Here is a 12,771-nt window from a genome sequence, read left to right as displayed (position 1 = left end):
TGGCAGATATACGGGAGGTGAGCGCACAGCAATAGAGCCATTGGTCATCAGTGATGCCGATTGCAAGTTCAGAGGCCCAGTGTGCCCGAGCATTGGAATCCAGCCTCAAGGCCGTGGTTCGGAGTTGGCGGTAAAGGCCAGAGACCAGGTGAGTCCCGTCCTGAGAGCATAACAGGAAATGTAGTGGGGGTAGTGTATCCGGTTCATCAGGGAAATTAGGAAGAACGTCCCTCATTCCTGCACGTAAACGGATGTAGTAGAAAAGTTCTAGAGGGGTATAGTTGTGCGCCGCAAAGAAAAGGTCCGCTGATTTGAACTTGCCATTTGAGAACAAATCACCCCAGGTCGAGACACGAACCTTCGCACAGAGGTTGCGGAATCCCTGTTCCCTCAGTAAGGTGAGGTCAGGGTGATAGGCAAGTGGCAGCCTCGGTGAATATGGCAGGAGGCAAGCCAATCTCTTAGCAATGCGGCGCCATGCATCCATAGTGCATGATACCGAGGTATTTGGAGTGGTGATGGATGCTTCTGGACAGTGGAGCAGACCATTCAACGGTATGGGGTGTACGATCCAGTCCTCCACCGCTATATGGGGCATGAATGGCGTGGGAGCCATCCAGTGGTAGGCGAATTGCGCTTGTGCGCATAAATAGTACTCCTCGAAGTCGGGGACATCAAAACCGCCTTTGTCATAGGGGAGGGTGAGCGTAGACCACTTGAGCCGCGGGTTCTTGCCACCCCAAAACAGTCGGCGTAGCTCCCCTTTTAGGGTCCGGAAGAAAAAAGCGCCTGGGAAATAAGGAATGTTAAGAAAGAAATAAAGAAATTTGGGGAGGATAACCATTTTGATGAGGGATGCTCTCCCAGCCATGGAAAGCGGTAAGGTGAGCCATCTGTCCACAGATGCAGTCAGTTTGGTAATTGCGACCCCATAATTGGATCGTAGAGTCTCCTCCCTATCACGGGAGACGCGAACCCCCAAGTAGCGGAGATCCGCCCGGCACCACTCCAACGGATAATCAAGGGGGAATTCATCCATCGCATCCGTTAAGGGAAAAATTTGCGATTTAGACCAATTAATATGCATTCCCGATTGTCCCCCAAACACTAGAAACTCCCTGAGTAAGGGATTGAGGTGTGTCTCGGGGTGTTTAACATATAATGTGATATCGTCCGCATAAAGGGACACGTCTATTTGCCTCTGTAGGCACTGAATCGCCCGTCACGGTGTAGCTGACGTATGCGACAGGCGAGAGGCTCCACAGCTATAGCAAACAATAAGGGTGAGAGTGGACAGCCCTGACGCGTGCCTCTAGTAATATCAATTGGTTGTGAGAGTCGAGAGTTGACCAAAACTCGCGCCGTAGGTCGAGTATAAAGTAGACGGACCCATGATATAAACAGGGGCGGGAAACCCATAGCTGTCAGAACGGCAAATAAGTATGGCCATTCGACGGAATCGAATGCTTTGGTAGCATCTAGAAAGACGGCCGCGATCGGTATGTCTGGATGAACAGTGCGGAGGAGAGAAAAAAGGGTACGGAGGTTATGCGACGTGGAGCGGCCTGCGACAAATCCCGATTGGTCGGGTAGTACAATGCGAGTCATCAGTAGAGATAGTCTAGTAGCCAGAACCTTAGCTAGTATTTTAACATCGCAGTTGAGGAGAGAAAGTGGTCGGTAAGAATTGCAGGAAGTTGGGTCCTTGTCAGGCTTCAGGAGAGACGTGATTACCACCTCCCGCATGGAGCACGGAAGGACGCCATCGTTGAAGGATTCTATATAAACCTCGCGAAGGACAGGTGCCATTATGTCGATGTAAGTCTTGTAGAACTCGGCAGGAATGCCATCGAGGCCCGGTGCTTTATCATTCTGGAGGGACATGATGGCATCCCGGATCTCATCGAGTTCGAAAGGTGCCCCCAGGAATGCCCTATCCCCATCACTGAGCCAACACAACGCGACGTCCGCTAAATAGTCAGAATAGGAAGTGTCCGACCCGGCGCTGGTAGTGTAAAGCGAGCGGTAGTGTGTTGTAAATGCACTGAGAACCTCGTCCGCATTTCTGAGTACGTCGCCGTTGGTGTCCGCAAGTTCGAAGACGACATTGCGATCTCGTGGAGTTCGCGTAAGTGTGGCAAGGACCCTCCCAGGACGATCTCCCTCACAATATCTACAGGCTATCCAATGTTTCCCACGGAACTTAGATTCCCTGGTAGCCTCCTCCTCGTACTTCGATAACGTTTCCCTGAAAGCCGCACATAAGTCGGGACTAGTGTCTTCTACCATGCGGACTTCCAGAGCTTTCAGCTCCTTTTCAGGTTTGGTAAGGGTACGGAGGATGTCACGCAAAACCCCATAGCTTTTGGAGATGCAATAACCCCTGACAGTTACCTTGAAGGCCTCCCAGATGTGTTCCACCGAGTCTACCGAGTCCTTATTTCTGGGAAAAAAGGCAGCTATCTCCTCCCCCAGCTCAGCGCGAAACAGAGTATCCAGCAATATGTCAGGGCATAATCTCCAATGGGGCCTCTGGCCATGCCACCCAGGGGTGTGAAATCTAAGCAGAATGGGACTGTGATCAGAGTATGTCCTCGGCAGATGTTCCACCTCTTCCAACTCAGTGGCTAACCCCTTGGTGATCAGGAAATAGTCCAATCGCGCCCACGTTCCCGTGTGTGAGGTAAAGTGTGTGCCCTCCTTCCTACATGGGTGTAAATGTCTCCAGGCATCCATCAACTCTCCCTCCTCGATCATACCCTCCACCGCCTCACGCGCTCTGGGTTTATAGGAGCAAGCCCCGTCTGCCCTGTCCAATGGAGGAAACAATGCCAGGTTGAAATCACCACCCCAAATTATATGACGCGAGCCTGCAGCTAGTATCTTGCCCCACAGTGTGGTGAAAAAAGCAGGTGTATCCACATTCGGTGCGTACCCCACCACAAACGTGTATGTGTCTCGGCCAATTCTACCCCACAGTAAGGCATAGCGCCCCTCACCATCAACTAGTTCCCCAACTTTCTGAAACGGTACAGTGCGAGCTATTAGGATAGCAACTCCCCTCGCATAATTTGAGTATGAGGAAAAAATGCGGTCCCCAGCCCATCTGCTTGCAAAGGTGGTCCTATCTCGTGGCGGCAGGTGGGTTTCCTGCAGCATGGCAACCTGGACATGATGTCTAGCCAGGTAGGCAATGACATTACGACATTTTTGAGCATTATTCAAGCCCCGGATATTCCATGATAGACATGTTAATTTAGCGTTTGCATTTAGAGGAGCCATAGACAAATCAACAATATCAGCAGCAGTGTCAACTTGGGCAGCGAGTCCAGGCCTGACCCATCCCATCCATACAGGCTCATGCACCAGTATATGTTCTGCAACTGTAGTCCAAGCGATAACTGCCTCTTCATCCAGCATCCCAGCCCCCCTCCCACTACGGCATCCCAACCACGCCAACAGTCATTGTTCCTCTCCCAACATCCCTCCTCCCGCTCACCCGCCAACACCCCCAGCACTAATTGCACCAATATTAGTAGTCTTTGCCTCTTCATAGAACAACACCCCAACGGACCCCCCCCACCCACCACAGTGCCCCGAACTTGCCTGCAGCCATCCAGTCCCTCCCTCAGTCCCCCTCCGCCCCCTTCCCCAACATCAAAGTCCAACATAACAACAGTCATCATGGGGTACACCCGATGGGGTAACGACATCAAGGGCGCACAACCGCTGTACCCGCCATTGGCCTCCAAAAACTGTACCGCCCTCGGTGGAGGCCAGGGCTAGGCAAGCGGATCCTGGTATACATTACCACAGAAGTGTCCAGACACCGCCAAGTCCCGTCGAAGAGGCAGCCACCTCGGAGCATGTATGATGAAGAGGTAGCATGCCCATACTGGGTAGACAAAGGTTCAGTTCAGATAGATGCCAATGGTCAGTTGTCGATCTCCGCAGCAGAAGGATCATCATCTCCTAAGTCGGCAGCAGCAGCACGGTCACCTCCCCAGGCCCTACGGAGTGATTTCAAGTAATCTTCGGCTTTCTGAGGGTTCGTGAAGAATCGTTGCTTCCCCTGATGCGTGATCCGCAGTTTCGCTGGGTAGAGTAGGGCGTAGTCCAGTTGCGCCTCACGTAATTTCTTCATCACAGGGAGAAATTTACGCCGTTCCTCCTGCACCAGAGGGGTAAAATCCGGATAGATAGAAAAGGTTACGCCATCGTATTGGAGGGCTTGCTGAGTGCGAGCAGCCCTCAGCGCCATGTCGCGGTCGCGGTAGTTTAACAGTTTGGCGATGATTGGCCTGGGTGGCAGGCCGGGTTTAGGGACAGGCGCCAAGGAGCGATGCGCGCGCTCAACGATGAACTGTGGAGAAAAAACATCCTCGCCTATGGATCCCTTGAGGATCTTTTCAACGTAGAGCTCCATCCTGCCAGTGTTGGTGGACTCCAGAATACCCGTGACGCGGATGTTGTTGCGTCGACTACGGGCTTCCAAATCTTCGTTCTTTGCTGCTATAATCCTGAGAAGATTGTCCATGCGAGCCAACTGCGTGGTATGAGTGGAGGCAACATCATCTGCATCGGAAATGCGCTGCTCCGTGGCAGCAAGCCTTTCTTCATGCCGATCTACCCTGTGGGCCAGAGCGTCAAGTCTAGCGGTTACACCATCCACCTTCTCCACCACGGTTGCGAACCCCTGTCGCATTTCCTGAAAGAGATGATGTAGGTCAAGTTCCTTGGCAGGAGAGGAAAGAGTGGAGGTGGAAGCGGCGCTGGAGCCAGGATCAGCAGGGACTGCCTTCGTGGATTTCTTGGCGCCGTCGAAGCTAATCTTTGTTTGGCGGTTCTCAGGACGAACCATCTTGGGATACTAGATCGGTGCTGCTGTCCGTCCAGGCCGTACCAGCACAGCGCCAACCGTGACCAGACAGATAGGTAGGTCGAAGCGTGTGAAAAAACCCACTCCTAACACCTGTGGGCAGGGGCGTCCAGCCGCGGTCCAGGAGGGCAGTATGGCACGCGTTGCCGCAGTGGCGGCAGGCAGGAGGGGTCAGGCCGGTGGCCAAGGCTGTCCGTCTCATGGTCGCGATGAGGCAGTAGCACCAGCAAGTGCAGACAGGGTCGCCGCAGCGCGAGTGCTCCCCGGGGAGGCAGGTCCGACGTCAGGCCAGGAAGCGCGGAAGAAAGTGCAACGTGTTGTCCCGCAGAGGAAAACCGGAGGTCGTGGTGCAGGTATCCGGCAGGCCCGATCGGGTAGACAATCGGGAGCAGTGGGGGGGCCGCGCGGCCGTGAAACCACAGGTAGCCAGGTGTCCCTGCAGGAGCCCAAGGAGGAGCAGGCGGGCCGGCAGGCCCCGGGGCTCGAGCAGGTCAGTCAAGGATCGATGCAGGGCCTCGCAGCCCACTCCAGCCGCAGCAGGTGACAGGCGCAGGGTAGCAGCGGGAGGCAGGAACCGCAGGAGGGACACCACTCACCACGCACAGCAGGGCGGCAGCAGTCTCCGGTAGACGTTGGCTGCAGGCCCCGCTCCACCAGGCCACACAGTCTTCCGGGGGTTCTGCAAGGCAATCGTCCGGCGTGGGCACACCCCGCGCCCACTTGCTGTGGGGGACCGGCGGCCAAGCAGCAGACCCCCAGGTCATGCAGCTATCCTAGGGCAATATGGGGTGTGCACGGCGACCGCGAGCTCCGGGGTAGGCAGGGCCTAGAGCTGCGTGTCGAGCACCGACCTCTCGTAGAGCCCCGCAGCCGGCCACCGTGTCCAGCAGCAACTCGGGCTCTCGCCGGGCCAACTTCACTCGGCGAGATCTCCGCCTCCGGTGACAGGATAGAGACGAGCTCCGGGACGAGTGTGAAGGGCAGTGTTGTGTGTCAGGTGGTTGAATCAGGGGCGATGCCGGTCATCCGTGGTCAAGGATAAGTCAGGATCTATGGCCAAGGTGCGGGAGCTGCAGTGTCAAGCAGCCATTCCGCGTGTGCGCCCTCTAGCGCCCCCCTAATTACAGTCTTAAATCAGCTTTACTCACTTCCCATCATCTCGCTGTCAGTCACAATTTAGCTGCTATAGCAAGTGTCCTGTGTCAGCCAGGAATCGTTGTCCCCTTTAAAAGAACCTTCGCTCTTTGCCATTATCCTCACTTACTCAGTGCAGTTAGGAACTTGAGTCTCTTAAAACTTAAACTGAGTTTTAAAAAAAGCCTGACCCCATACCATCTGTAAATCCTTATCACATACTACTATCACACAAAGTTTGATAATTTATGCTGTGATTTCTAGTATCTGTTCTGTATTGAGGCCGAAAGTGTTGAGTCAACCCAAACATATAGGGAGGAGGATCTCATTGCAAGTTCTATGTTGACTCCCCGCAGGTGTGTTTTTTCCCACAATGGTAATGAATAAACCTTTTAAGATCTCGATCTAAAAAAAATCTGTAACTGTTGCTTTACTTTCCTTGTGACTGTACTTAGTTGACTTGATCATTTATAAGCAAAGGGGCCCAGACAACATTTGTTAAGCCACAGCCATGCATAGGGGCAGGCACCTGGCTCGGTTGCTCTACTCACAAATGTGCAAAGTAAGTGGAGTTATCATTATGATGGAGCCACACGATGCCAACCCGGAAAGTGTTGGTCGTCAATAGTATTTGAGGTAGGGCTTTCTCCCCATTCTTCAGTCTATCATTTCTCTTCCAATTCGTTGATTAACATTGGAGAGCTAAATCTTAATTCTGTTATCCTCCCAGGGTTACGAACGGTAATCACCTACCCTTACTCCTAAAAATGAAAACCATAGAAATGCTCAATAGATCCCATTACTGATTGAACCCTTTGAGTATTCACATAGGAGCGGACTCCTTTAAGACTGACATTTTGTAAATACCTTAAAGGGATGGGTGGCTCTTGCTTCTCTTTAAAGATAAAGTACAAACGCGCTTGACAGAAATGACCTTACCAGTTGACATCATCTTGGTAAACTTCAAACTTACAACCATACTGCTCCCAGTCTCCAGATCAAAACTGATAGGATAGGGTCAAGTCCTCTAATATTACCAAAAAGTATTCCATCCTACTCAATTTGTATTTTCCATGGGATGGATATGTAATTCTTTCTATCATTTCTGTAACGGTGAATTGCCACTAGTGTAGCATTGTCAAACTCAAACTGTCTGGAGTGATACAGCATGCCTGTTTTTATTCAACGTACCGAATTGATGCGTAGTTGATTATGGGTGCTACTCATGTGTTCCATTCAATACTATTAGAGTAGAGCGTAAGTATATATTGGACATCTTTTGGGTATTTGATGGAAGCTGTTGTAAGTATTAGGTTACAGTTGCTTAGAGTGGCTGTTTGTGTTTAGGAGCCTAACAGTCACTCACAACTTTGAAGCTTCTATCAACAAATAGCTGTGTGCTAACGTTAGTGGACTTTTCTGCGGTCTTGGTGACTCACTATTATTCCACGGTTGTACCTGTTTGATGGATTGCAGAACTGCCACTTAGTCGGGTCTAGTTTTTCTTACATCGATTGCAAATTCAATTGTGAAAGGAGCAATCTGCTTTAGAACCAGTGAATTGACCTGTGGGGTCTTAGAAGGCATGTTTTTCATTTTCTGTTTATCTGAGGCTTCTATGTCTTGTTTTCAAGTGTAGAGGCATCTGACGACCCAAAACTAGACTATTGAAATAAGTTTGCTAATTCTATTGAGAGTCACTTGGGTAAGGGAATGAGAACAGAGCTCCCAATGGGCTGTGTGCAGGGGGTTTGGGGATTTTTTCTCCCTCCCTACCAACCTATTCTGAATTCTGCTATACCTCATCATTTCTTACACCCAATGGTTGAGAGGGTGGGAAGCAGCAGAGCAACCCAATTCTCTCTCATTGACTCCTTTGAGGTGCTACCCCCTCCCCCTTCTCATGACCATCTGTCAGATGGTGAGAGAAGGGAGGCTCACATTTAGCTAAGTTGAGGGGGTCCGGGAAGCCTGGAGAGTGCTGATATGTAGGGGATTATAAGGGGTTTCCACGAAATACAACTAATGTGTAATGGATAATGCGAGAGGTTGTCTTTTCTTTTTTACAAAATGGAAGTTTATATCAATTAGAGGCTAAAAAAGGTACTTTTGATATTTATACAGTGACAACTATGCTCACGTAGCATGTTTCCTTTTATTTTGCAGGAAACAGAAATAAACAAAGTTCAAGATTGTGGCTACACAGAAATTTCCAAAGGAGTCTGCAGAAGCCCCACCCTAGGAGGCAGTCTTATGAAATACAGAAGCCGGTCTCAAGGTAAAAAGATTTAACATTTTCTACTGATTTCCGTACACATTGTTAACATTCAGAATTATGTATCATGCCAAATAACTTGGGACTAAATCAGTACTATTTCTGTTCTATGAGGCACAGCATGGGAGGCCCCCTTCTGTAGAATTTCCTTCATTTCCGGTGGATTTGAACTTCCAGGGCTTTGTGCTTCTGTGGTCAGTGTTTGCCGAAATGTATGGAATGTCCACATACACCAATCAAAAACAGGAGGCACATGCAATAATGCACAGCACAGTAAAGCTCCCAACCAGTAGCCACAATGTTCACTTCACTTGTATGTACTAAAGTGTTTAGAGACCCCACTATTACACATACATAGCAGATCAGTCGCAGAACACACAGGACCAATGGGTGTTGGTGAAAAAGTCCGCTTTCATATTTGTGAACACATACTTTAGCTACCCACAGTCCAACACATTGCTCTCATATGCTTCCTCAGCTCCTGTCACCCACACTGCTATCACAGACCCTACGCACTCAAGAGCACACGTGCATACAGCTGTTGTCTCTCACACATACTACCATCTGTGGATTATTATCTCCACACAACTCTGTTTAGGCAACTCCTTGTATTGAATGTGTATTGTGTGCCTTCAGCACACAATACTTTCATTGCCAGCATTCGTCAAGTGCTCCTGATCATGTAGAGATTTCTGAGCATGACATGATTGTCTCTTCTAGAAACCATATGGCCCATGTATGGAGATGAGACATGGCTGCAGGATACAGTATTAAGTCTGGGCCAGCCCTTCCTGCATCCTGAGACTGGATGATGGGTCACCTTGGTAATTTCCTTACCTAAATGAAGTTGAGCTGTCTATGGCCTTGGTTGTGCTCCATCGAAAAGTGTATGGAATGGGGGCCAGCCCGTGGGAGAAACAGTCATTGGCAAAGCCAAAAGGTTGGAATTCAATGTGCCAACCCACAAATAGAGGCATTCAAAAATGCAGTTAATCAAAATCTGCCTTATTGGCTTCGCTAACGCTGGAAAAAAATAGTTAACAAAAAAGGTTGCTTTCTCTATAGAATCCATATGGGTGATAAAGAATTGGATATTACACGAAGTTTTATTATCGCGTGCACTTTTCATATAGAAAAACTGTCCTTATGCATTCTATAAGAGGGACTTTGTGGAAGGTGAAATGATACACTAAACAGTATTGGGCTGACCTGTCGGGTACTTGGGCAGTGTCAGATGATCCGGCTTCAAAGGGCCGATGTGTAAGCCGGTTCTTTTAATTCTGTCACATCCCACAGGACCAAAAACAAAATAGCATACTTTTGAGTCCTTCCAAGCTGGCTCATGTAGCCGTGACAGAGTCCCGGACAGGCCAGTCCATCACTGCCACTAATCAGCCAATAGCAAGAGCTGAGCGAATAATACTCCTCTGAGTGGAGCCAAAGCCCATTCTATGTATAATTTAAAGAGTTGGCAGCCATATGTCCTCAGGATGTCTGCACTATCAAGCCAGAATTTAAAAGGACAGAGGAAGCAACAGCAGCAGGGAGCAGGTTTGCTAGTATATTGCCTGCACCTTGTCTCCACATCTCCCCTGCTCACACTTCATAAAGAGATACGAAAGTCGTCAATGCTTGCTTGGATAACCTTGTGGGGCAGGATATAGAGCATGGCAGCTCTTTCAAATACTCTGCTCCCTCAACATAAATGGAGTTAATTCATATTCCACCATATATATTTTACGTAGAGAATGAACTCCAATCAGTATTCTCGATGCTTTGTGTTAGAGGTGGAGCACAAATATGAAGTTGGTGAACTTCCTTGAAACATGATTCTTGTAAAGCCAATACCATCATTGGATTTAACTTTAAACCGACTCAAGCTTGGTCATACAATCCTATAAGGCGAGGGAAGTAGCTCTGTTTTTAATTGAATCATTTTGCAGGATAATGCAAATTGACAACTTTGTCAATAAGATGGAACACGCAGATTGCTTTCCGAAAGTATTATGAGCATAATTTCATATTCCATTTCTTATTTATAAGGCTTACGTAATTCATAAATAGTTGAAGGGATAGAGTTTGAAAAAGATCCAAGTAAGACAGCATTAATTTCACAACTAAAAGCTGCTACATTTACCTACCCACTTCAAGTGAAAGCGTAAATAATAGCGAACACTGCATCCAGGCACGAGTAATCGAATGTGAGGTTAAAAACAGTGACCTGATTCGTAAACATCTCTGGGGTGCAAAACCACGAGTTTACGAATGTAAAATTGTATCCCTGATGTGCAGAATGTGAAACGGTGGAAATTCCTGTGAATGTGGAAATTTACTTTGTGACAGGCTGTCAATTTAGAACATCCTTCCCCCACAAGGAGCCAGAATTTGTATTGGCCATTGCAAATATAAATCTTCCTGTTCATTTTCTGATGCTGGATTAATTTGTCAATAACTCAGAATGAGTTAAATACTGCAACACCTAGGACATTCAACTATTTATTTTAAACCAAGAGAGTTTTAGACCGAACATCAAGTTGAAAGGCAATGCATGACTGTCAAATATATTATGCCAATGATCATCCAGTTAAGTTGTATTTCTTCAAAGCTAATTAATGTGGAACTGTCTGTGGGGGTGATTATTGTACGTGCATGGGTGCTTATGTATTAATGTACCTTCTGATCCTAACTAAGATAAATGAGTCTTCTTTTTATTTCAATGAGCCATTCATGTCTCAAGGAGGTGGAATTTAGCGTATTGTCTTTCATGGAACACATGAGATAATGTCTTATATAATTGAAGATCATACGCAGTTTCCTCTGTAACTGAACCCTGAACAACTTTTACAGTACTCCAATATTCTTAAATTTGAAGTTTTTGGATTGGTGCTTTCAGCAAAGAATGTCTTTCGCACAGGAGTATCTATATATCAATGAAAGGAAAATTAGTTAAATACAATTTCAAAAGTCATTGGCAATTGAACAAATGACTAACTCAAAAATTATAGAAAAAAGGTAAAGCAAAAATCCCACCCTTTTTCTAGGTATCAATCTATATGCCTCATCCTGGCCTCGCTATGCCACTGAAGAAAGAGGCAGTAGGTCAGACAAAAAAATGGACATGTTTGCCTGGATCTTTTCTCTTTAACTCTCAATTTTTAACAAGGTATTGCCCCATATATTGTGTCGTAGCCTCAGAGATATCATTGAGTAGGTAGAAAATAGATCTGTTATCTGTCTCCAACTGTTGGCTTTCTAGGATGCACTTTATTGTGTTTCCTCTGATTATGTTGTATCTTGGACATTTTAGCAAGCAGTGAGTCAGGTCATCAGCTATGCCGCAGGTGCAATCTGCTGAGGAAACTTGATATCTTTTCTTTTCCAGGGATCTTAGGGGAAGGGCTCAACTTCTTGTCATGGCAAGCAATGTCCACTGTTTGGGGTTTGTTAGCTTCACCATGTAAATTCTCATATGTTATGAGTCATGAAAGGCCAGACTGGCCTGCTGTATGAACATTTTCCAGTGCTCTGAACCGGAATAAAGATTGGGAAACGTTTTTACTTACATTAGTATTATATCTTTTTACAGGCCTAGCCTTCTAACTGAGGTTGCCTCCTGTCAGAGTGAATCTGAGTTGTTGAACTTCATTCTCCCAAGATCTGACATATTACGGCTTGATACACATAGAGAAGTCCTCCTTCCACACATTATCTACTACATTTGTCCTGAACTACCTAAGACTCTTCAGTTCATATGTTATTGGTGCATTTGCCATCTGTTGTGGATGGGGGTTGTATCCAATGTCAGATTCCAGTGTGTGTTAGTACTGACTCAGGATATTCTTTTGTGGCCGCTTAAATTTAGTGTGTTGTTGTCCAGGCCCCAGATTTGTTGTTCTTATGCGATTTGGCTTCCAGCCTTTTCTTGGACCACATGATTGATGTGAGGTGAAAATCGATAACCGTGGGCAAGGACATCAGATTCCTCTATGTCTTTATAATGTGTGTACCACACTGTAGGGTATTTGAAATGGTCAGAGTTCTCCAAGGATTGTCCCACTGTTAGTTAACACTTTCTTGCCTCTCCAGTTTTCTTGAACACAGTCTTTGTTTCTTGGCTGTTCATCTTAAGTCGGTTTTCTTGGCAATACTTATTCATAGCGGTTTGTTGGGCCTGCAATCCTTTTAGGGTGCGAGCGGTAATGATAGCATCATCTGCACAGAGGAGGGCCAGAATCTTGAATCCTTTAATAAAAGGTCTAACTCAGCAAGCTTTCAAAACTTCCTGATAGATGTCATATGTGTGTAGCAAAACATTAGTGGGGGCAAGTAAATACTTCTGTTTAATTCTGCTTGTGATGAATAACTGTTTGCTGAGAAGAACTCTGTCAGTACACTATTTTTGTAAGGCATAACAGTGCAGGGTCTAAGGCCATACCTGACCGTTTAATCCAAAATCTGTGCCTTCGCACAAGATCAAAAACTG

General features: G+C 47.3%; 1 protein-coding gene across 1 annotated transcript in view; it reads left to right on the top strand.

The window, feature by feature from the left end:
- PDZD2 (PDZ domain containing 2) overlaps positions 1 to 12,771 on the top strand; it is a 1,063,478-nt gene that overhangs the window by 720,032 nt on the left and 330,675 nt on the right. The window contains exon 6 of the mRNA XM_078674899.1: positions 8,180 to 8,291. Within this exon, the coding sequence (XP_078531025.1) occupies positions 8,180 to 8,291 (112 nt within the window). The remainder of the gene's footprint in view (positions 1 to 8,179; positions 8,292 to 12,771) is intronic.

This window comes from Lissotriton helveticus, chromosome 2_1 (assembly GCF_964261635.1).
Source record: "Lissotriton helveticus chromosome 2_1, aLisHel1.1, whole genome shotgun sequence".
Classification (NCBI taxonomy): Eukaryota; Metazoa; Chordata; class Amphibia; order Caudata; family Salamandridae; genus Lissotriton; species Lissotriton helveticus.
This window is presented reverse-complemented; position numbering and strand designations above follow the sequence as displayed.